The sequence below is a fragment of the Nuphar pumila genome, chromosome 3 (assembly GCF_984573655.1).
Source record: "Nuphar pumila chromosome 3, dmNupPumi1.hap1.1, whole genome shotgun sequence".
NCBI classification, from domain to species: domain Eukaryota; kingdom Viridiplantae; phylum Streptophyta; class Magnoliopsida; order Nymphaeales; family Nymphaeaceae; genus Nuphar; species Nuphar pumila.
The window spans coordinates 121,302,205-121,328,542 of record NC_143251.1 but is presented as its reverse complement, the minus strand read 5'-3'; the positions used below and the strand labels follow the sequence as shown (position 1 = coordinate 121,328,542).

Here is a 26,338-nt window from a genome sequence, read left to right as displayed (position 1 = left end):
TTAAAGATGAAAAAGAGACTTAAGGCTCATGAATTTAAAGGAAAAAAATGTTTTGGATCCGACCGGATCCGGGTCCATTCTCCCCCCCATTACCCCATGCCTTACCACGCTCAATCGAGCTGAGCCTCGATAGGGCCAGCCCTTGTCGCACTGTGAGGCGCTGTCGACAAGTCGGGTTGTCTAGGAATGCAACCCTGTCAACCCCCTTTCCTGTCGCAGCATGGGGGCCGGGCTCGACCTGACTATCGAGCCCACCCATTCCCGTTGGTCGCATAGTTGTCGAGCTAAGCTCGGCTAGAATCGAGCTCAGCTCGGTCTCAACTTTCAGACCGAGCCGGCTCAGTTAGCAAGCTGAGCCTGGCTTAGTTGAGCTTTACTACCCGCCTCTTGTATAGAGCCCAGCTCGCTCTGGTCGGCTCAAACTGGGTTCAGATTCGATCCCTACGACATAAACATGGCTTTCTTTGTTAAATTAAAATGGTTGTATCATTTTTTTTGCAGCACGATAAAATATCTTTTAGCATACCACATCAATGCAACAAACATGACACACTCACTGAGGCACAAGCCCTTGAAAACCTATGCTCAGAATCATGAGCGAGTCCGACCATTTCCTTAGCTGATGTACGATTTCGTACGTCGTGCATCACTTATGCAGTTTATTTAGCTCGATGTGTAGTTTTACACATCGAGTCTGGCTTTATGTCATTTACTTTGTCGCCGTGTTGTAACGTGCACAGGCTACTGCTTACGCACTTTACTTAGTCGATGTACGGTTTCGTATATCATGCACTGCTTACGCAATTGATTTAGCCGGTGTATGGTTTCGTACATCGTGCATGGCTTATGCAATTTATTTAGCTTGATGTGTGGTTTCACACATCGAGTCTGGCTTTATGTCATTTACATTATCGCTGCACTGAAATGTGCACAGACTTATGACCTTGTAAGATACGTAGTTTTGCATACTCCTGCCTACTTGGCATTTCGCTTGCATTTCTTTGGGTCGACAGGGGAGGGGCCGAGCCCCTCCCCCATCTGTTTTTTTTTTTTGGGTCGACAGGGGAGGGGCCGAGCCCCTCCCCCATCTGTTTTTTTTTTTGGGTCGACAGGGGAGGGGCCGAGCCCAGTATTCCTTCTAATGATGCATTTGATGATGAAGAAGAAAATGATTAACATCCATTACTTCATCAGGATATACTTTGGTATGTAGTTTAGTTCTTTTATACAATACTTATTTGATTGATATTTAGGTTGATTTATGTAATTGCTTTACTTATTTGATTGATAATTTGATATTTAGGTTGATATACTGCATGCATGATGAATTATATTATGAGTTTATGACAATGTTTACTGTTAAATGTTAAACTGTTAAAACTTCAAAATTATATATATATATATATACACATTTTTGCCCCTGCCGCACCCCCGCACCCGGGATTTTTTGAAGTGCCGCATCCCCGCACCCGCACCCATGTGACATAGTCCAACAGCTAGTTGGAGCTGTCCCATCACCTGAAAAAGCTGATATGCAGCTGAAAATGTAAGAAATAAAAAACAAAATAAACTAAAGGTTAGTCAGCCCATCAGCCCCTAATGGGCTGATGCCTATTACAGGAAATGACCGAAATACCCCTGATGGGTATTTCGGTTTACACAAAGATATATATGCTAATATATATATATGCATATACTTATATATATCTTAATAAGAGGTAGCTTATTGTTGACATGGGAAGGCACATTTTTTCCATGCTCATTGTTCTATGACAACAGGATTGCCATCTATTGTGTTAAACAGTATATATTAGTGAACAAATTGATCATATAGGAATTGATTGCGATTTTGTTTGCAAGCCGTAGTTAGCTGGTTGTGTTTTTCTTCCATCTCTTCAATGTTGCAACTCGTGGCTTTTTTCATGATCCCGTCAACTAGTTTTTTAGTTCCTTCTCAGCAAAGTCTCATTGATCACATTGTGAATTGAAGGCAGTAGTCGGGATAGCGGGCCTTCTGCTGTCTGTGTGTGTTTCCCTTCTGTAGTTTCTTTCTTTTGCAGGGCTTGATCTTCCTCGAAGATTAAGGCTATGGCAGATGGTTAATATTAGAGTGCATACATAAATATGTTTTGTACACTTTTTAGTGGTTTTGTCTGCGTTTGTATTATTCTCTTTGGTTTTTTATTGCCTCAAAGGCCATTCATGTTTTTGCATTTATCTGTATTGCTGCATGTGTTTATGCATTAAGGACCCCATTAATCAAAATATATCGACAAGTTCTGATCCATGTTTTCCTGTGTTTTTGTATTCCCTGTAGTTCATGCCTTTGATAGGACTCTCTTTTTTGGATATAGGATGTTTGGCTGCTTTCATTTCTTCTGCATTTCTTTTTATTTTCTTGTTGATTTTGTTCAATTCCATGTGCTACTGGTTGATTTTCTACAATTTTCTATGGTGCTAGCAGGTTGCTTCTGAATCATTGACCAGCCTTGCTAGGATTTACTTCGTTCCAATTTATTCTGTCTGCATAGCACTTTATTGCAGCACAAGTAGTGACAAAGATAAAGGAGAGAAGGTGCTTTGCAGCACAATATTGGAAGTTGCAGAAATGACAGAACAAGAGAGAGACAACCTCATTAAGAAACAAATGGTTACACTTTATCCTGATGATCTTTTGCCCCAGTTGAAAACAATTCTATAATCTAGTGAGCTATTAGCAAAATGCATACATCAACAATTTCATGCACTTAAATTTGTTTTATGTCAAGATGTGATCCGTTGGACTACTCATGTTGGGTTAATGTGTGGTCAGGTTGCCATGCCGTCTGAATGAGTTATTTATTTATAATTTTGTGTTGTTTTCATGAAACTAACCTTACAGATGTGGTCTACATGGTTTAATTAGTGGGAATTGGCTCTTGGAACATCTGAGTACAACATATAGTCACAATTTTATGAGATTTGGAAAATCAATGGCCTATAATATGTGATATTTTGTCGGCTCATAAAATCACGTGTTTTCATCCAACAATCACTGTCAAAGAGCCGATTCCTAGCATTTGGATCGTGCTAGACCCATCTATGAAGTTTGACTTTGTCAACACAACCTGCACCTATGATTTTTAACTCATTTGGACGGTCAGGTCCACATGGCCAAATATTACCCATTGATTAAGTTGAATATCAGTGCAAATTATAAGAATCCATACTATTAAGTTAAGGTTATCCACGTTAGTGAAAACTTGTTGCATAATGGTTGCAGCTTGTAGCAATCTGTATGTATAAAGTTAAAGATCATCGATGTTAGATGAATGGCAACTTGTCATAGGATGGTTCTTTCTCCATAGCATATGACTTGCTGCTTCTTCATTTATGGTGCTGTTCCTTGCAAGTACATGATTGGATTTTAACATTCATTTTTAAAATATGAATACTCTTATTGTGTAGGATGAATGCAAAAAGAATATTTTCACATCTGTCACTATTTCCTATCTGTAGAGGGCAACTTTGTTGAGATTTATTTGTTATTTACATGAGTGCATTTTGGTCATTTTAATGAGATGTTATTTGGCACAGTTATGTATCTGAATCTTATATCTGTTTGAGATTGTATCCAGCCATGTGTTTAATGACACATGCTTGTAATCTGACCCCTCATTAGGGCATTATTATATCAAAGAAACCCCAACTGGAGCAGCCTCTCATGTTGGGAAAATTGGAGCTTGGAGGGACGTCTGCTGCAGCCCAGGTCTTTCCTTTCTTCCTTTCAATCTTTGATACCAGATTTACACGTATCAAAGAACATAATCTTTCTTGGGTCCTCTCTCCCTTCTTTGTTTCCTCTTCTTCTCCTTTCTTTTCTCTCTTCTTTCTTTCCTCCAACCGACCTGATTCTTCTTCCTAAAATCATCAAAAGACCTCCTGCATTTGAATGCTACCAGTCCCAAACTTCATTGGGCCTCCTTACTTTGCAGTCACTCCTTTTGGTAGTGCTTCAATTGAGGATGAACTACATATGCGATGCTCTAGCTACCAGTCCATTTTATGCTCTGATACCGTCTTAAAATTGATGGTAGAGGATTCTTTGAAGTGCAGTCATGAATGTGTGTGTGAATAGGGTGTAGTGAAGTGTGTAGAAGAAGAAAAATGTAGGAGAAGAGATACCCTATCCCTTTCTTATTCTTCATTAGATAAGCCAGGATAAGCCATAGTTTAAAAAAACAACCATGACTAGCATATCTATTTCCCTTTTGTCTCAAGTATATAAATAAAGTTGACCACCTCCAATAATCTCTCCTAACAACTACTTGTGCTAAGCTCCACTTATTAGCATGAACTTGCTCCATCCCATGCAGCCTTGAACATACAATGGAACTTTCTCTTTCAGCCATTTTTGACTGTTTAAATCTGGTATCAAAGATTGAAAGGAAAAAATCAACTACCTGGGCTGCAGCAGACGTCCCTCTAGGCTACAATTTTCCAGTCCAATTCAATAGAATCACAAGTTGGAAGTAAGTAACGACAACAAATATTATGATGTTAGTGTAATGAAATATGCGGAAGTACAAAACAAGGGCCTCTAAGGACTTCCAAGATCATAAACACAAAGTGCACATGCACATACATAAGTCCAACTAAGGGACAATACAAGAGCATAAAGGCACTACACAAGTACTAAGTGCATTCAAGACAACAAAGAATTTAAAAGAGGGACACAAGAACATAAAAGATATTTTATTGAGCATGAATGCTTAAGAGAAGCATTAAAGAATAAGAGGGGGGTTCACACCTATTTATACACAAGAGGTAGCCTCAAATAGAGCTGTTGGACTGTTCGAACAACTATAAATATAGTTGTTGGACTGTTCCAGCAACTCTATTGACTAGTCAACTCTACGTGGACTAATCCAAAAAGAACCCAACAACTTTATTTGGTCTTTGACCAAATAGTCCTTATAAAAACAGTAAAGGACAAAAAAACCAAAATAAAGCAAAAGTACTAATGTGCCCCTAACGAACACAACCTATTATAAGGACTAAATTGACCAAACTACCCTTGGTTATTTACTTATTACATCATTATAAATATAAGCCGTTGAATTTCAACCCTTAAAAGAGGGCCAAAACATATATAGAGATTCTCAAAGAACTATATAGGAAACCAAGAGCATACACAAGTACAACTAATCATGGATACTTGTACCGATATCAAAATTCATGTATATGCAATAATCTTATTAGCTTAAAGCCACATATCCTATATAAAAGCTATGAAGATTTAAATAAGATATGTATAAGAACACATTTAAGCATATATGCAAGTAATAAAACTACTTTTAATAATTTTAAAAACATTCATAAAGTGAATAACTCCCATAAGAAAAATTCATGCTCATTACCTTATGCATAAGGATCAATTATCAATATAAAAAAATGTTTATTCAAATTTCAAAAATAACAAATTATCCATGATCACTAAGATCCTAACCACATAATCTTTTTTTAATATTTCATAAAATATTTTATGTTTCACATAATAATATATCAAAGCAAAATCTCATAAAACATACTTGTGAATGATACACCATACCATTTTAAATAAAAAATTTAAATTATTTTAATGTATTTAATTTTTTTTCAAAAAACAAAAAATTTCAATATAACAAAAAATACAAACATGATTTGACATTTATAATCATGAAGTGTTCGAATAAAGCATCTAAATGCCAACAAGACATGCTTAAGAATACTAGATCATATACATGCATATAAAACAAGTTAAAAAATCTAAGATTCAAACTAGATCTCATAAAAGCATACACATATATCATTTTACAAGATCAAGCAAAATTTATAAACCTTATAAAACATTTAATATGAATAAATCAAACAATAATTTTAAAAAATATTTAAATATTTTAGTTTTTAACAAAAATAGCCAATAACTTTTCAAAGATAAGAAAAATGAGTGCTTTCTCATGCTTAATGCATGAGATAGATAACTCAAGTAACACTAAAGATTTAAGATACATACCAAGTCAAGATTTGGCTTGAATCCAAGCAACACAACGATCACAAACCTTCACGAAACATGAACTTGAACCAAAGAATCCCAAGACCCAAAAGACAAAATGCTAAGAAAGATTTCTTTGGCTCTGACACCATGTAATGAAATATGCAAAAATACAAAATAAGTGCCTAGAAGAATACAAGACCATAAAAATATGTATATTTTATTGAGCATGAATGCTTAAGAGAAGCATTAAAGAACAAGAGGGGGGTTCACCCCTATTTATACACAAGCGGTGACTAGTCAACTCTATGTTGACTAGTCCAAAAAGAACCCAACTGCTCTATTTGGTCTTTGACCAAATAGTCCCTATAAAAGCAGAAAAAGACAAAAAGAACAAAATAAAGTAAAAGTACTAATGTGCCCCTAATGGGCACAGCCTATTGCAAGGACTAAAATGACCAAACTACCCATAATAGGTATTTACCTATTACATCATTATAAACACACACACACACACACACACACACACACACACACACACACACACACATATATATATATATACACACATACATACAACGTAACAGTTAGAAGGCATCAAAGGATGGTATGAAGACTTATTTATCTTACTATTGCCGGGCCTAATATTGCCTATGCAGTTGGAATAGTTAGTTGGCTCATGTATACACCCACATACTCCTATATGAATGTTGTTTATTGAATTCTGAAATTGCTTGAAGCAATCCTCTATGCTAAGCTTGGACACTTTAACCTTGGATATGAAGGCTGAGACTTGTTGCTTGCACGTATCTAAAAATATGGTGACTTCAGAGGAAATATTAATTCACTAACTTGCTTGTACAAGCACATATTCTTGGAATACTGGGGGAAGACCAAAATGCCTCTGTAGTATGCATAACGCGGTACAATAGAAATTCAGTAAAATATCAGCTGTATATATAATCTAACAAGCTAGAGGCACTGTCGTATGATATAAAAATAAAGGGCAGCTTTTATATTCTTTAGGCAATTTGCATTTGGTTATTACTTTTAGTTATGCTGATCTATATTTTATTGTTCTTCAACATTTCCTTGATCTGTTTATTTGACTTTTCTGGCAATCTTGGCTTTCTTCTTTGTCTATTATTTTTATTGCATATGGCCTTTTTACCTACAAATCTCTTGAAATACAATAATTACTTTGTCTTGGAAATTCTTTTGACCTTTAATCTGTAGATTGTTTTCGTGTTTCTTCAGATAGCAATTGTCAGCTGTCTTTTCTCTCTGTGTTCTGCTGCTTTGGATCCAACAGTCCCGTACTTCTCGAAGGACACAATTGTGCTTGCAGTGAAAACAACTGTTGATGGATTCTTGGATATGTGGGGATTTTTTCTATTTTATATGATGTTTTTGTAGAGTAAAATTGTTTCATTTGGCAGCTAACTTTGCTTTTATTGCTTCATTTTCCATTTTCTTTTGTATTAGCAGGGATAATATTCCAAAGAGTGTTGGTGTTGTTGACAAGATACATGTTTTTCGTTCAGATAGAGTATTCAGGGTGATTAGGATTAACATTTTGTAACCCCTCATGCTTTTATGTTGGATTCTTTTCCTTTATGAAGTTTTGTTTCTTTTGCAGTTCCTTTTGGAGATACACTACCAGATTACTGCTGCAAGTCTCCCAAGACACAAATGTCATGGCTTGGCTAGAATAGAAGTACTTATCCTTGTGATTGGTGATCGGACGACAATTTCTAGCACTTCATGGTATGGTGCTGTGATAATTATCTGTCATTGGATGCCTCCGGGCCCACGTGCAATTTTGTCATTTTGTTTGGTTCATCTAATATTTTTTAGAACCATAATTCTTTTTCATACTTTAGCTGGATGATGCTGTTTAACCTACTTGTTATTAGTTATTTGGTGCTTGAGTGTTTGTTTTATGTATGCCACACTGCTTGTCACGGGCTTACTTTTTTCAATAAGCCATTGTGGTGCGACGGTCCTTCCTTACTGCCGCAAGCCTTTCGGTCGCTCACTCGCAACTAATTTGTCATGGGCATAGAATGCTTCGCAAACCCGTGACACGCCAAGCTGCCTAATCTGGCCAGCCTACGGCCAAAGGCTGCGTACCAACACCTTTCCATGTGCCGAATCATTTCATTGGCCATGCACACCACCTCGTGCGCAACTGCCTAGTGGAAGCTGATCAAGCATCTTCAAATGCGTACTGTATGTAGTCCATGCCGCTTAGTGTATAACCATCACATACCAGCTATCACTTCCGAAAGGGTACAAAATTGCCTTAGCCTTGCGTGCCATGAAGCGTATTGCTAGTCCATGCGTACGCTATATCAAAACCTCGATACTAAATGAACAAGACCTTGCGGCCCCCCGTCCGAAGACCAGTTGATGATTGAACACCATAGTGAAGAGCACCACCCAGACTCATTAGCCAGCGCCTAGGCATTCACTCGCCTAGCCCCGAGTCACCATACTCGGTTGGAATCACCTAATGTGATCTCTGAGTGAATTAGCCCTAATCCATACGTACCCCCGTGTGTCCAACCGCTACACGTGGGACACTGCAAGCCGAGAGGTCCTTAACAAAATCTCCAAAGGCAACATCCTCTAATATGCTGGCACTGCTTAACCAAACAATGCTCCATGTCTGTGCTGCCATACAACGATGCACTAACGATGATACCGTTGCCTATCGCATGCCATGCTACCATTGCATGTCATCGATCAAGCCAACACATACCACACATTCCTACACGATGCATTTTTCAATCAGTAGAGCTTCACACTGCAACTTGCCCTATTCCGAAAGATAGGTCCGGGACATTCTCCCCCACCCAAACCATTGTCCTCCTTGGCAATGCCGGTGCAGGTAAGAACACAATCTTTACAAATATGCCAGTTTTCCTTTGTACTTATCTTTGGTTTATTCTTTTTCTTTAGCCTACACAACTTGTTCTGGTTTACATCCACTATTGCCAGAACCTTTAACATGCCAAGTCTCATTCCTTAACGCATCTCTGATCACTTAGACATTGGTCTTCTACTTTATCAACATCGAGCATTCTCTGCTCGTGAGACCCCAATGCTGTCTCATGCACAAACGAGTCATCCTTGCCCGCACCACAAACTTGTCATCTTCATGCTTATGGTTAGGGTGCCTTCCAACCTCAGCAAGGGAAATTTCAAGCCCTTCGTGGTCTTAGCAGAGAAAGACGACCACCAACGCGTGTTGCAGGGATATTAACTCCCTTAATCACCAATTCGCGGCTTTTCAACAGTCCAAACTAGTTATCAGGTGGGGAACGTCTTCTTGCGTATCACCTCAAAGTGGTCCTTCAAAGCGTCTACCTCGTTACTCGTCCTCACAAGGGCATCTTGGCCCAACGCTGCAACTCCTCTCCCAGAGCCAGCACACTGTAACTCTCTCTCAGAGTCAAGAAAACGTTCACGCAGGAACCGATGAGCCACGAATAACAACTTTTTTCGCACACACAATCCACAGAGGATCTGCCAACTCAAGGGACCAAAACAGTGAGCATTCTACTCAACATGCGCACTCCGCTAACCCACAATCTTGGGAGAGAATCTAAAAGTTTAGTTGAGTCTCTCATACCCAAATGTGCGAATCCATCCAGCTGAATTCAACGTGTATTCTCTGCATGCACAAGGCAAACGTCACGCTCCACCTGTGAGCCTAACACATAATTGGTTGGTATCTTTGGCTTATCTACACTTCTGCTTACTATGGCCAATATGTCTCATACCATCCTGCTAACATCTTGCTTCTGTACTCGGTCAACAATACTTTAGCTGCACAAATTTGCGTAACCAAGATAAACTATTATTGTCTTCTTCAGTGTCACACTCTATGAACAAGGTCTTTGTGAATCTTTCTGCTTTGATACCAATTTGTCACGAACTTACTTTTTTCAATAAGCCAGTGCGACACGACGATCCTTACCGCTGCAAGCCTTCCGATCACTCACTCACAACTAATTTATCCCGCGACACGCCAAGTTGCCCAGCCTAACGGCCTAAGGCCACGTGCCAACACCTTTCCATGTGTTGAATCATTTCATTGGCCCTGCACACCTCCTCGTGCGCAGCTGCCTAGCGGAAGCTGATCAAACACATTTTCAAATGCGTACTCTGTGTAGATCTGATGCGAGACAAAATTGGTTAATTACAGAAAACGTGATCAGATCTGATTTTGATCAGGTCTGATCAAGGTTGAGAAGCACAAAGATATTGGTCTGATCAAGGTAAAGAAGCAGAAAGATATTGGAAATCAATTTTCTGACTTGGGAGACTGAACAATCTTTCTAGACATACCTTTTGGAAGCAATCCCGGATCCAGCTCTAGCGTGGCTTTGATACCATGTTAGATTTTATAAATCCAGAGTTTTAGCATGCGTGAAGGATGAGGAACAGAGAGAGAGAGATGGAGCTGCAGAGAAACCCTGATTCCCAATACAGGAATCGGCTGCTACTAATCTTGTCATTATATGCTGTTACTAATACAAAAATTTAGGGTACTAAAATACCCTTTTACAACAAAGAATAATTACATATGTGCCATTAATGAAAGGAATACATGATCACGGGTCTTGACCCTGAGCCGTGATCTGATATGAACACAAACACGTCTTTTCAACATGTTCCATCTCTAAATTTCTACAACCTTCATGTTTTTTTATTTTATATAAGCAAAATTTTCATCTATTGTTTACAAGTTTTGGCAAATCTCTATATTTTACTTCCTATTTGGCCAATTAATATTTTTGCTAAGCAAATCAAACCTCACTGGAACACGGATGTGTCTAACTTTTAGAGGTGTGCCACGTAAGGCAGGGTGCTCGTGGGGACCCACCCGGGGTTTTCCTTGCTTAGGTGAGGGTTCCTCTTCATAAAAAAATTGCTATATTCCTGCTTGCAACTCCTTGTAGTAGTTACATTGGAGAAGTGACTGATTGTTCTCTTACATGAGAACACATAATAGTCCCAACAATGTCTTTTCAGTTCATTCTTGAGAATATGTAGAAATCTTCAGAAAAACTTCTCTTTGGAATTGAAGATATAGCTTCCTACCTCATGGTTTCCCCCTAAATACATAGATGTATCAATTTCACACATAAAGTGAGCTTCCCAAATGTTGAATTAGAGCAAACTTTTAATTATCACTCACAAAATGTCTCTCAAGAACTGAAATGAGAAAAGTCTATAGAGCTCCTAAAATGAGAGGGGAAAGCCTCTTAGTTTTTTGTGTATACAAATAGGTGAAAATGACCTTATAAGTGCTTGAAAGTTTTGCGAAAAAATGGTATAAAAAAGCAGATTCACTGGAAAAAGTTTCAATTTCAGTGAATGTTGACTTGTACGATGAGGGATATATATGTTGACTTGTAAGATGAAGGATATATCAAAACATTAACATTAGAAGCAAGGAGTAGGGCATTAGATAGTGAGGAATATGGAGACCTTCATTAGCAAGAATGAATAAGTTACAACAATAAAAGGAGTCAACCCCCCTTCTCACTAATACCCTAATTGAGCTAGGACAAAAATAGTCCTCTTTGCATTGACCCTTTACAATAGATTGAAAAAATACAAGATTACCCCTATAAATAATGTATTTACAAAAAAGGGGCTCAAATACAAGAAACATTATAAGGTTTAACTCATTTCTCAACACTCAAACTTGAAATGATGCTAGAGGTATCATTCCAAGTTTGGAGGGGAATATCTCGAAAATAGAAAGAGGGCTCTTGGTAAACACATCTATAATTTGATCCTTGGAGCCAACATGCTCAAGCAAAATAATTCCATCTTAATATGCTCTCCTTGTAAGTGATAATCTATTTCAATATGCTTGGTTCTTTCATTGAACTCTGGATTTTTGACAATGTGAAAAGCACTCATGTTGTCACAATACAATGTGGTTCATTTACATATTGAAATCCCAAGCTCTCCTAGAAGCCATCTAATCCATGTGATCTCTGCTGTAGCATGAGCTGTTGCTCTATATTTTGCCTCAAATGTGGATAGGTAAACTCTTTGCTACTTTTTATTCTTTCAAGAGATCAATGACAAAATCCTGACATCGAGAGATTATTCTTATTAGACCCTAAAAAATCTGCATCACAGTAGGCTCTGAGCTGGATAGGTAAACTCTTTGCTACTTTTTACTCTTTCAAGAGATCAATGACAAAATCCTGACGTAGAGAGATGATTCTTAGTAGACCCTAAAAAATTTGCATCACAGTAGGCTCTGAGCTTTGTAAAGGAAAAGGATGAAAAAAATATCACGAAGTGCATTGTATCTCTCACATACCTAATAATTCATAAAAGCTGCTGCAAAGTGGACCGATCTAGGAGAGGTCATGAATTGGTTGACAACATGAACATCACAAACAATATCGTGTCGGGTAATAGTCAAATATATCAAACTCCCGACTAGTTGCCTTCTAACTCAACACCATCTGATGCTCTCAACCTAACATTCCCTTCCATGGGCGATTCCACTCTTCTAGAGTCACCAATCAGTCTTGCTTTTACCACCAAATCAATTGCATACTTATGTCGAGACAAATAAAGTCCTCTTTTTGATATGCAACTTCCAACCCAAGAAAATATTTTAAAAAGCCCAAATCTTTCATTTCAAAGATTTTAGCCAGTCTCCTCTTAGTATCTTCTACTTGCAAATAATTTATTGTAATAATCATGTCATCTACACACAGGAGCAATGTACATCTTCCTTGAGGTGAGGGGAATAGAAATAAGGTTGCCTATCACATGCCATGCTACCACCGCATGTCACCGATCAAGCCAACGCATACCACACGTTCCTACACTTGATGTATTTTTCACTCAGTAGAGATTTGCGCTACACATACCCCATTCCGAAGGCACGGTGCGGGACAACTATAATGAAGTAACGTGGGTTCATGATGAGGTTTTCAGCCTCCAAGAAGCTGTTTTTTGGCATCCTACACAGTTCTTCCTGCAATCTACTTCTTTACTGGCTCTGATGCTTCTCTCATTGAGAGAGAGAGAGAGAGAGAGAGAGAGAGAGAGAGAGAGAGAGAGCACTGGAAAATCTCCTTCTATGGTGGTGCTTCATGCTTGAGAGGACACAAAGCAAGAGGGAGAAGAGTCAAGATTTGGGAAAAGGACGAAAGAGTAGGGATTTGCCCCTTATTAAAGCTTTACTTTTAAAACTTGACTTGGTCGAGTCATAAATGACTTGTGAATCGGCTGAATCATCTGAGTTAACACCAAAACTCGGGCGAGTTTTGGTTAATAACAAGTGAAGCCTTTTTCTTGACTTGGTAGGTGTCCGATCCGGGTTGACTTGGCCGAGTCTCGAGTCAACTCGGTGAGCAATTCAATCATGAGAATATTTATAGCATTGCCTTATACAACTTCTGTTATATGTCCTCATTTCCAACAAATCCTCCAACATAACTTGTTGTATACAATTTGAAAGTGGAAAAAAATAACCCTTAAAGTCACTTGAGCTTGCTATTTAAGTTTCTACACATGATTTTGGAAGTTTATGCAGTTAGATTTAGTGTAGAAACACAAAAAACACAATATTTGGTTGTCTTGAAAACTAAAGAAGTTGGAGAAAAATCTTGTGTTTCTTATTTGAGTAAGAAAATTTTGTTATGACTATTACAACTTGCCATACTTTCATCTGTAAATGTTTTGATCTAGCTTTGCGGAGCAGGGGTTGAGCTTTATGTAATTAGGGGGTATGAGAAATTGCAAAACGTTCCAAATTCTAGTCTGTTCTTAGAAATGAGGGGGTTTTCGAGGTTTGATGTTAGGGGCCTACCCTTGACTTGATTCCTCACCTCTCTCTAAAACCTGTCAAAAGCTCCAATACGAGAATGAATCAGGGAATCCTAGGCATAATTGTCCTGAACCAGCCTATGGAATTTGTTCTGGAGGCTCCTATGTATTGTTGGTTACAGTGAAATGGAACCCATTTTTCAATGTAGAAGGTGCTTCATGTTGTATAGAGCTGCAATATTACGATAAATACCAGTCATGGTGATAGAGTTTTGTTTTTTTAACAATGGGAACAACTTCCATGTTACCACATACATGAACCCTTGAGAACAGGATTGTTGGCATTGTTAAAAACTTTTAGTGTTTGGATTGTGCCTTTCATGACCTGCTTGGGCAAGTTTTGTCCCATCATCTCCCATCTTCTTTCATGGATATTTTTGCTACTTTGTGCACTCTTACTCATTGTTTCAATAAACACTTGATTGGATTATTCATTGCTCCTCCTTTATGCTGGTAATGTTGTGCTCTCTGAATTTAGGCATGATTTTTTGCTTAGAGTTTTACATGAACGTTATAACACTTTTCCATTATTTTCTTATAGTTATGAACCTTGAGGTTAATGAGACCAATTTCTTTTTTATGCATATGCTGTAATTTTTCTTCCACAAATGTGCCAGATATGAATCACTTGATAGCTTCCCATAAATATGGACTTCTGCTAGTTTCATGATATCTTCTCAAAATTTTGTTTTTGACAGCTATCTTTTCAGTTTGATCGGACAGTGCATTGGGTCCCCTGCATTGCAGGAGAAATGCTGCGATTTACTTTCTTTGTTGCTTGAAAATTTTGGAAATAGTGGCTCAAATGATTCCATCTGTGTGCTTCGTGAGCAACTCCAGGTAACCTTCCTACCGTCTTCCTTGTCCCCATTAGTGAATTTCTGAAGAGTGTATGTTTTCATTATGAAATATTTAAAATTCTGTCCGATATGAATGCAGTTTTTAGTGTCAATATTGGTAGCTTCTTGCATTCCTGCTGACCAAGATGAGAGGCGCACCGGCATGCCCTCTCCTAAAGTTCTGTCTCTGCTTCATAAATTAATCGTGGATGCAGATCAGTCTCTACATGATTGTATCAGAGTAGGCTTCCCGTGAACAACCTTTTGTTGTTGTTAGTAGTCTAAATGAATTATTTTATCCCTTGTCTGATGCAGTATTCATTTTGAAGGAGTTGGAACCCTTTCCTGAAGTTGATTGCTTTGAGAAGATGAGGATTTTTCATCAGAAACTTCAGATGCGCTACACAACTGCAGATAAGTTTGTCAAGGTAGTTTATTTTAGTTTTTTTTTTTCTAATTGTCCTCTTCAAGGTGGAAATCAAAAGATTTCTTTTGTCAGTGATGCAAAATACTGTTTTCCCCATAACAGTTTGTACAGAGAATGAGTGACCTTCCTCCTCCAGTACGCCTCTCAAGGTACTTGACTTATTACCATGCCTCAGGATGAAGAAATATTGCTGGATACTTTTCGTTATGGTTTTATAAATACTAGTTTATTGCCATAGCTCATTTTCTTTTACTTTTGCCTGTTTCCCTCTAGTCTTAAAGCACTTCACAGGAAGCTGTTAAAGAGAGAAATCATTCAACCTGAGAAGAATGTTGATAAGTGTCAAACAGAATCCAGTTACTGGTGTCATGATCCTTCAACTGTTTCAGCAGTGTGGGATCTTGTTTCCAAGTGTAGCTCAGACGATGCAAAATATATCAGACACATGGTTGCTGACTTCCTTTCCCGGGTATATATGAGCAAAAATTGAATTTTGTAATGATCTGCTGTTTAAGATCCATGCTGGTTCTTTTCATGTCCTTGTCATTGAGTCAGGGACACAAGTCTTTATTTTCTACACACTTATTTTGAATCTGTACTTTCCTTTGTGACTTAAATAGGAATGATTTCTATTTTCTCTTGTTTGGTTTAATTCTAAAAAATGGGTCCATGCTCGATGCACATTTATGTGTTTGCCTTCATGTGTATGTATGCACATACTGTGCACATAAATTTGTTCAGGTAGTTGCAGCAACATGCATTTGTTTTTGTTGGCATTGTGTGCTTTCATGCATCCATGCATGTGTTTGTGCCTTTGTACCTTTGGGGAACAAAGAGAAGCAGGAGGAAGATGAGAGGCACAAAGAAACTTGATTTCTTTCCAAAAAGAATAGTTACAACTCTTGTAGGGCTCGATCCCTCTCTCTAGAAGAAAGAATCTAAAAATGAACTCTATAACTTTGACTTTATGACCCTTACGAAGTTTATGTACAGAAATGCCCTTGTATACAAAATAATGGATATTAAAGTACAATGGTGATACCTATGTCACATGGGTACAGGTTGCGGGTTCAAGGTACGAGATGGAAAATTAAAAAAATAAGGGTACGGGGCTACAGTTATATATATGTGTATTTGTTATTTTGGTTTGAGTTAAATTAAACACCAAATTTATTAGTATTTTATAAAATATGGGTTTAGATTGAACCCATACATAAAGATATGGGTTTGGATTGAACCCATACTTAAATATATGGGTTTGGATCAGAGTTACTGGAAGCGCCTAGGAAAAGGGGAAGCGCGAAACGTCGTGCTTCCGAAGCGTGCGAGGAAGCACCACTTTTAAATGAGAAGTACACTTCCCTTTAATGGGAAGCACACTTCCCATCACGCTTCCCCCACACTTAATTTTTTTTTTCAATTTTTTTGTATTTTTTTTTTTCGCTTCCCTCTCGCTTCCTAGGTCGCTTCTGGTTCGCTTCCTAGGTCGCTTCCGAGACGATTCTCGACTTGCTCCTAAGTGGTCCCACGCTTCCCGCTTCCTAAAATTTTGAAAGTGCCTCGCTTCCCGCTCCCGCTTCCTCAACTGGCAACCATGGTTTGGATTGACTAATCCAAACCCATGTCCGGTATAAAATAGAGAGGGTGGGGCGGCAAAAGGGTCTCTTTCTCTCTCTGTCCGAAGACTGTGAAGAAGAAGAATAAAAAAGAAGAGGAGTGAGGTATGTCCACCCCCAAACCTCTCTCTCTCTCTCTCTCCATTGCTTGTTCCTCCTTTTCTTTCCCTCCATCCTTTTTCCTCCTATTTTTTCTTTCTTTTCCTCTTCCTCTTCTTCCTTTTTCTTCTTCTTTCTCTTGCTTCTCCTCCTTCCTCTTCTCTTCTCTTTTTTTTCCTCCTTCTCTTCCTCCTCCCTCTGCCGCTGACAGTCACTGGCAGAGAAATTAGAGGAAAAATGGGTCTTTTTGGTGGGCTAAGCCGGGTCTGGACCCGACCCAGCCCATGTCGCACTTTTTGTGCGGGCGGTACTTTCCCCCGCACCCTCTGCACCTGACTCAAGTGTGCCGGCCTGCTCGATGCACCCATGTGACATAAGGTGATATTACTTATTACACATTTCTTTATGCTCCCGCTCATACTTATTATAGAGGAAAAATCGATAGATTCTCGATTTTGGGCCGATGCTTTTGAGTTTGGGCTTGACCCAGGTCTTATCGGCAAGGCCTAAACGAGCCACTTAAAATATGAGAAAAAGTTTTATTTTCATCCTTTAAATTCAAGCAAAATTTGATCCAAATTCAGGTTGTTTTTGGGCAAAATTTGAGTTATATATCGTTGGATGCGTCTCAAAATTTTGAGCGTAACATTATTTTGTTTTTCTGAATTTGGTTACGGTTGACCCTAAAATCACATTTTTTCAAAAAAGGACCGCCTCGACGTGCCGAGTCCGGATTTGGATCGGATTGGATGCAATTTATTTGATTCGAATTAATATGGATCTAGATTCTATCCAAGACCCATATTAATCTGGAATTGATTCAGTCCAGGACCCATTTGGGGTTTGAATATGGATTTGGATCTTGAATCCGGATCCAGATCCAAAATTCATGCCCAACAAAAATCCAGCTTTAAAATCAAATTTTTTATTTAAATTTAAGTTAACTAGTGTTGAGAAGACTGCCAAAGGGACAAGGTACCCTATGGAAATTTATGTATATATAATAAATAATAATAATAAATAAATAATTTTAATTAATTCCAAAATTTAATTTTGAGCGTTGTTTAGGACTCCTTGATAGAGTCCTTATACATGTCTAAGAAGGCTAAAGAATGTTTGAGAAATTTTAATTAAATTAGGAAAGAAGCTTTGAAAAGTCAACTTTAGAGTTTTAAAAATCTTGGAAAGAGAGAGAGTCCAAATAGGAGATTAACCTCCGGCCCTCTCTAGAAGGGCTGGATGGATAAGGGGGGGGTGCCACCCCCCTTTTCACCTATTTATAGCTAAAAAAAAGAGAGGGAGAAAGATAAGAGAAAATAGAGAAGAGAGAGAAAGAGTGAGAAAGAAAGAGGAAGGAGGAAGAAGAAGAAGGCTTCGACTCCAAACAACCCATCCGTTTTTAGTTTTCATTCGATCTACGATTAAGGTACGGGTCTTTCTCTTGTTTCAAATGAGAAAAAGCGCATGAATTTGTATTCCATGCAAGATTTTAGTAAAAGTATGAATTTTTCATGAGCGAATGAGGATACAAACATGGTTCGATCATGATAGCTCTGCTGGGTGTGAACTCCACTACTAATGTTATTGCAACCTCATACCTCTCATTGCACAAGCTGATGAAGGACGATCTCCTTGGCTCTCCAAATCTAATTTCAAAACTCTCAGTGCTGCGAACATAGTTTTGATACCATGGGGAAACAAAAAGAAGCAAAGGGAAGATGAGAGACACAAAGAATAGTTACAACTCTCCTACAGCTCAACCCTCTCTCTAGAAGATTCTGAAAATGGACCAAAATGACTTTATAACTGACTTTATTACCCTACAAAATTTTATGTACAGAAATGCCCTTGCATACAAAACAGTAAAATATTGTACAACAATGGTGATACAAGTATTGCACATTTCTCCACATGTGCATGTGTGCGGGTATGGTAGAGTGTGTTTGCATGGTGTGTGTAATTAAACAAAAGCCTTCACTTGCGAACAAATATCCACCAAATCTCAAAGCGAACACATACACAAAAGTGGCCACAAAGACCACACTCACAAAACCCCACAATCGGCAGAGACAATAAGACTCACAAATATAAAAAATATGTTTTTATTAAGGCTCACAAGTATGCAAGAAAGCATACATTAAGTGAGGGGGTTTACCCCCTTTTATATACAATCAATAAGGCCCATAGAGTCATTCGAGCTAGTCCAACGACTACATTTGTAGCCGTTGGACTAGCCCCAAAGGCTAGTCAACATAGTCAACAATGTGTTGATTGGTCAAAAAATAAAGAAATGAAAATTTAAATTATTCTATAATGATTTATAAAAATACACACATATATGCATATATTGTTATATATATATTATATATATACAATTTAACACTCCCCCTCAAACTTACAGTAGAATAATCAAAAGTTTGCCTAAGAGAGTGAAATCTAGGAATGACAAGAGGTTTGATGAAGAAATTTGCCAACTGGTACTCTGATGTGACGTAGGGTAGATCGATAGTGCATTGTAGAGACTCCTTTTGTAGATAGTGACAATCCATCTCAATATGTTTTGTGTGCTCGTGAAAGGTTCAGTTGCTGGCAATGCAGTTGAAACTTTTGTTACAACACATTTGTGAGGATGCTGTTACTTGAACTCCCATATCAGCCAACAGTCTTTTGAGCCAGACTACTTCTATCGTTGTTGTGGCTATGTCTCGGTATTCAACTTCAGTAAAAAAAAAAAGACCTGCTGCATCTTGCATTGCCATGAAATCATATATTCACCTAAAAAGACACAAAAACCCGTGGTTAAGTGTATGTTATTGGGATCACCTCCACATCCATAATCAATTTAAGCAATTAAATCTAAAGTAGATGAAGCATACAAAAAAAGATCTTGATAAATAAAAGACTTATTATTATCTAATAATATATAAAATAACTTCCATGTGAACATATGTAGGAGCATGCTGAAATTGACTACCTGTGTGTATAACATGTGCTATATCAAGTCTAGTAATTGAAAGGTAAGAAAAAGCTTCGATGAACTGTTTGTAAGGGGTATTTCAGACCTGGAAACAACATCAAGAGCAAATTTAGACCGAGACAATAAATTACTTCTAGGAGAGTAAGCAACTTCAATCCCTAAGAAATATTTAAAAAAACCCAAATCAATCATTTCAAAATTATTTTTGAGGAGTTTTTTAATATTTTCGACTACTTGTTTGTTTCCTCTAGTGATGATCATGTCGTTCATATAAAGGAGAAGAATAACAATACATGCATTCAAAGTCTTAACAAAAAACACTGTGTCACTCAAACAAGATTGAAATCCAATATCAAGTATAACTCGACTAAACCTCTCATACCAAGCTTTTGGTGTTTGTTTAAGACCATAGAGAGCTTTATCCAAATGAAGAGTTTTTTCCTTAGGAATAGTGACAACAGGTGGAGCATCCATATAAACTTTTTCAACTACGTTTCCATTAAGAAATGCATTTTTGACATCCATTTGGTATATAGGCCATTTTTTAACAGATGCTAATGCTACTAAAGTCCGACCAATGGTTATTTTAGCAACTGAGGCAAACGTTTCTTCATAGTCTATGCCATATTGCTGAAAATATCCCTTGATAACTAATCTGACTTTGTATCTTTCAAGAGTTCCATCACTATTGATTTTCACCTTATATACTCATCTACATCCTATGGGTTTCTTTCCATGTAGGATGTTTTGAATAGTCCAGGTCTTGGTCTTTTCTAAGGATTCTAGTTCGATACTCATGGCTTTTACCCACTCATAATGTTCTTTGGATTGCGCATAGGTTGAGGGTTCATATTGAATTAATGCAATGTAAGCTTTGTGCTTAGCTATGTCACAGGGATTCGGCTAGCAGGGTGCCGCACCCGCGTCAACGCGACTCGACACGGGTTCGGGTGCGGCACCGGGTGCGTTCAAATCGATCCTGGGTGCGTTGACCGCACCCAGGGTCATTTCGGTCCATTTTTTGGATTTTTTAAAAAAAAAAAATTTGCCCTACGAAATGGGCTGTGGAATTTAAAAAAGAAAAATCTGCTGACAGCTGCTTGATGCTGCTCTTGTTTTATAAAGGGGCACTTGTGTCCACAACATCTCACGAGCTTTGTTGGCATCCCAGATTCCCATGCTATTCCTGCCTCCAAACAATTAATTCGCAACGTTGGAAAACACACTGTTAACTTGGAAATGTTGATCCATCTTCCTCAAAAATTAAAACCAAAATTCAAGAGCCTTTTGAAGTCTTTATCCTTCAAGGCTTCAACGATCCAGATCCTTCTTCGTCAAGGATTTTCTCTCTCCATAATAAATGTTAATGATGGTGGTAGCCTTGGTGGCTATTAGTATTCACTTTTCTCCTGACGAGATGTCGTAGCCTTGTGTAGACCTCTCTTTTCCACATGTCAAATCCAATAAATTTCTTTTAGTGGTCATCTGTGTGCAACTGTATATAAAATGAAATTTGAAGAACCCTAGGCAGTGGCGTGGCAGTGGAGCCGTAGGCCTCGTAAAGACTCTCTCCAACAAACCACATCAAACCTTTGCTAATATTTTTTTTCGTGAAGACCAGGGAATTTCAGACATGATTGAATCATGACAGTCAGCAGAACACAACAGGCTGAGTCGATAACTGGACCCGACCCGCGCCGGGGGAACCTATGGTATATATATATTTTACATTTTTGCCCCTGCTGCACCCCCGCAGTCGGGTTTTTTGGAAGTGCCGAATCCCCGCACCCGCGCCCGCACCCATGTGACATAGGTGCTTAGGTGAAAAGGAATCATAACAGATAAAATTTTCAGGTGGTTTTGAAGTTCTGGAAGACCTTTTGGTTTGAACTTCAGACTGGGTTTCAATATCAAAATATCTTTCTAGTGCACAGAGAGGTTTGTGATCCTTGCACCTATAATATTGTAAATAGTTTTTATCCTTGTGGGATTGCTCTTCACTATCATTATGGAGTTGTTCTTCATTCACTGTATCATTTCTAAACTCATGATCTTCATCAAGATCACATTCATAATCACAATCATCATCATATTTTGAAATTAAATCCAACAAAAAGGAATACTCGTTATTTTCTTAGAATTTTTGAAATCAACGAATTTTTATTTTTCTAAGATGGATATATTTCTTGAAACAAAATATTTGCACCCAAAAACTCTAAGTCTAGCATAATCAGGAACAAGTTTGAAAAGTCGGTTGATGAAATGAACAACAGTTAAAGCCATGGTTGCCAGTCGAGGAAACAGGAGCGGGAAGGGAGACACTTTCAAAATTTTAGGAAGTGGGAAGCGTGGGACAACTTAGAAGCGAATCACGAACCGTCTCGGAAGCGAACCGAAAGCGACCTAGGAAGCGAACCGGAAGCGAGGGGGAAGCGAAAAAAGAAGAAGAAGAAATAATAAATAAAAAAGAGGGAAGCGATGGGGAAGCACACTTCCCATAAATGGGAAGCGCTTTTCCCATAAATGGGAAGCGCTTTTCCCATAAAAGGGAAACACGGTTCCCAAAAAAGGGACGCTTCCCCGATATGCGTTTCGGAAGTGCGACGTTTCGCGCTTCTGAAATGCGTATCGGGGAAGCACGCTTCTCCTACTGTATAGGCGCTTTCGGTAACTCTGGTTAAAGCAACCTCATCCTAAAAATGTTTTGGTACTTAGTTTGCTATAAGTAAAGTTCTAGAGGTTTATATAATGTGTATGCTTTCTTTCGGCCAAACCATTTTGTTGTGGTGTGTGACGATAAGATCTTTCGTGTGTGATGCCATGTAGATTTAAATAGTCTTTAAGTTTTTTTGATAAAAATTCTCCCCCTGATTAGTACGAAAGATTGAAATAAGAAAAATCATCAACAAAAATTACATAGTAAGCATATCCACCATTAAAAGCAACAGGTGGCGGGCCCCTCACATCCGAATGTAGTAACTCAAGAGGTCTAGAAGCAACAAAAGTTCTTTCTTGAAATGATAATCTTTTCATTTTTTCAAGAATATAATCTTTACAAGTAAAATTTTCAGATTTACAATTTTTTTCTAAACTTGAAAAATACTAAATTTTGGATATACTAGGATGACCAAGCTTTTTATACCTTAAATCCAAATTTATTTTCTGAACATTGCAACAAAAGGTATTCTTGGGCATTTTCAAAAATCCGTGTAATATAGGCTTCCTTCTCTATGGCCTATCTGCACCCAACCACCATCAGAGGAGGAGACATTACATCCATGGTAAAAAATTTGAGAAACAAACAAAAATTTTAAATTCAATTTAAGAATATATCTAACTTTTGAACTATCAAATTTCCTTGAGTTTTGAAAAGAGCTTTCGAAATTCCCTATTCCTTTATCCTCAAGAGATGTACCATCAACCATAAACATATTAGACATACTTGAGTTATTATGACATTCAAATAAGATGCTACTAATAGGTATCATATGAAACGAGGCACCTTAGTAAAGAAGCCAAGGGGATTTACCAGGATCCGAGAAGGATGAAACAACGGCTCCAGTAGATGGAGACACTCCCTTTGACTCTTGTGGACGATCGACCGAAAAAACCTTCTTCTCATATGTTTTTTTTAGTTTGCAACATTGGGGCTTGATATGTCCTGATTCATGGCAATAATGACAAATAATTTTCTTCTTATTATACTCATTGCCTTGTTTTTCATAATGGGGTGACTTGTAATTACGTATATGGTTTTCCGGTCTAGAGACAACTAGGGCTGGGTCATCTTCATTTTTAATAGTACACTTCTTTAATCTGTTCTCCTCTATACTAAACTCTTCTATAGTGTCTTCAATAGAGGGCGATTTGGCGGATTCAAATGCCGGTCTCAAACCGTTAATGAGTTGATAGAAATGTCCACATCCATTTGCTTTTGGTGGAGTTCTATATTTCGGGATAATTCCATCTTGGTTCTAGAAGAGCCAACTCTTCCCAAAGTTCGGAAAACTAGTTATAATATTCTCTAATATTTTTTTCCTTGGGTCATAGTGCAAAATTTATCTTACAAATTGCATACATGTGTAATATCCTTAAGGGAATACATCTTGTTGAGTTATAGCTTTAGTTTTCTCACCCTTCGTAAGTGGTACTTCTTTCTCATTCTCTACCTTAGTGAAAACTAGTTTAGGCTACATATGGGATCCATCCACTAGTCCCCATAACCCTTTGTCCCAAATATGATGCTTCATAATTGAAGACCATATTACATAGTTAGAATCATAGAGTTTAATATGCGTGATGGTGCCATTATCTTTGTCATCCATTTTTTACAAGGGATAAGAGAGAGATAGAGAGAAAGAGAGAAAGAGAGAGAAAGAAAGAACTAGATATAGAGAGTGAAAAAGAAAAACACGAGTACTCTGGCACAAAGAAAGAGAAAAAGCACCACAATGGATCACACAAGCACTTGAATGTGAATCTTCAAATGCACCATGATCACAAACACTTGGATGTGAATCACCAATGAGCTTGAGCACCACCAATCTCTGATACCATGTAATTAAACATGAGCCATTAGAGCTAGTCCAACGGCTAGTCAACACAGTCAACAATGTGTTGACGGGTCAAACCAATAAAGAAATAAAAAAATATTCTACAATGATTTACAAAAATACATATATATATATATGTACATATATATATATATACTTATATAGATGTATAAAATACATATATGCACACACACACACACACACACACACACACATATATATATATATATACATACAATTTAACAGTGTGTGTGAATGTTTTGAGGTAGTTGCAGATGTCATGCATATTCTTTGTGAGTGTGTTGTTAAATATATTAACATATACTAGTGGATTTCTGTATCTTATATAATTTTGATGTTTGATTATTGAGCGAGGGGAGCTCATTGCCATGCATTCATCTGATTTCTCTGAATGTGGAAACAAAGATATAAGATGAACCCTATTCGCTTAAAATGGGGCTTTGGCTTCCTCTTGCAATGACAAGATAATAAAATAAATTGTTTTGATTAATTTAATGTTTCACTTTGAAATACATACTCGGTTATATTATGTTTATTATTATTTCTCTTTCATTCAAATTTTTTTTTATTATTATTATCATTGTTATTATTATTATTATGTGAAAAAGTGTATCAGGTTTTATTCATTTAGTAATATTTTGCAGGTCGGTGTTAGGGATCCTTACTGTACAGTCTTCCGTTTGCCTGGATGTTCTAGCAAGCTTCATGTCCAAACGCCTCGTGATTGCAGTCCAAACGCATTTGCTTTCTTTTCGGATATTGGTGTTTCAGATGAGCAGCTCACTGCCCTTATTGCATTATTAAGGAAGTATCTATTGGATGCTTCAGTTACTACTGTTGATATGGCAGCACAGACACTGCAGGTAAGAAATGGTTTTTTGGTTTTGCTTAAGATGTTTGAATTCTTTATCATCTTGTTTGTTTGATTGACCCCTTACAGAGAAAAAATCTGTACAGGATGCATTTTCTGTTGCTTTATAAGGGGCTTGAAGTTTTCAGTTTTTGAACTTAATTTCGGTCCTTTTGTTATTTTCTGGAGGTTCTTTTGGTAACATTTTAGATTATCATGTTGTTGGGAGTCAAATAGTAGTGGGCTAGGGAGGGAATTAAATCATGACAGATGAAGATCATCAAGATTTTCTTTCAATTATAGCTGGACATCTTTGTCAAGGCAAACGGATTTCTGTTTCTTTAGTATGATAATATATTTTGCTGGCAGTCACTTTGTCCTTCGATTCTAAGAGATGCGGTGAATAGACGATTGCATCATTTTCGTGCATGTGGGACTGTTCTTTCTCTTGAAGAATGCAAAGATGGATCCAGAATAATTAATGTGTCAAATATAGAAACAAAAAACTTGCTAAATGCACTAAATGAAATGTTTATGGTTATATGTAAATAGGTTCTATAAGTTAATCATTTTTTTTATTTACTCATAACGGAGTAATAAATGTTCACTGTGGAAGGCCGAAGGACTAATAAATCTTCATTAAGAAATGCCCATGGGCATGTTCTGATTGACTCACCTTGCCTTGGTGTCATGAAAGAAAACAACAGTGTTACTGCAGAAAAGGATGTTAGTTTATGCCGCATTCTCACAAAAAAAAGACTCTCTCTCTCTCTCTCGGCTGATTCTCTTTAGAGGATATATATAAGTATATAATTACATATTAGATTGTTCAGAAGTCAGCAGAATATGCTCCATTGTGTGATGAGGTTACGTTAATTGCCAAAACAAGCCTGAGAAACTAGCAACATATTAAAATTAACAAAACCAAATAAATTGGAAAAATGTGAAAAGTTGTGCTGGCATATCATCAGTCACACTTGTACAATCCTTGGCGTTGCATAGGATGTACAGAAGCAGTATAAATGGAACGAGCATGCAATCCATAATCCGTTTCTTATTATGTTT

General features: G+C 37.6%; 1 protein-coding gene across 8 annotated transcripts in view; it reads left to right on the top strand.

Annotated features, from left to right (window-relative positions):
* ATM (Serine/Threonine-kinase ATM-like protein) overlaps positions 1 to 26,338 on the top strand; it is a 308,602-nt gene that overhangs the window by 68,135 nt on the left and 214,129 nt on the right. For 7 of the 8 annotated variants that reach the window (XM_089999875.1, XM_089999874.1, XM_089999877.1 and 4 more), the window contains 10 exons: positions 2,465 to 2,650; positions 7,271 to 7,392; positions 7,502 to 7,571; positions 7,653 to 7,780; positions 14,590 to 14,731; positions 14,831 to 14,971; positions 15,060 to 15,158; positions 15,260 to 15,306; positions 15,431 to 15,626; positions 25,068 to 25,286. In XM_089999875.1, coding sequence (XP_089856001.1) covers positions 2,465 to 2,650; positions 7,271 to 7,392; positions 7,502 to 7,571; positions 7,653 to 7,780; positions 14,590 to 14,731; positions 14,831 to 14,971; positions 15,060 to 15,158; positions 15,260 to 15,306; positions 15,431 to 15,626; positions 25,068 to 25,286 — 1,350 coding nt within the window. The remainder of the gene's footprint in view (positions 1 to 2,464; positions 2,651 to 7,270; positions 7,393 to 7,501; positions 7,572 to 7,652; positions 7,781 to 14,589; positions 14,732 to 14,830; positions 14,972 to 15,059; positions 15,159 to 15,259; positions 15,307 to 15,430; positions 15,627 to 25,067; positions 25,287 to 26,338) is intronic. The other variant, XM_089999876.1, reaches the window with a different exon arrangement.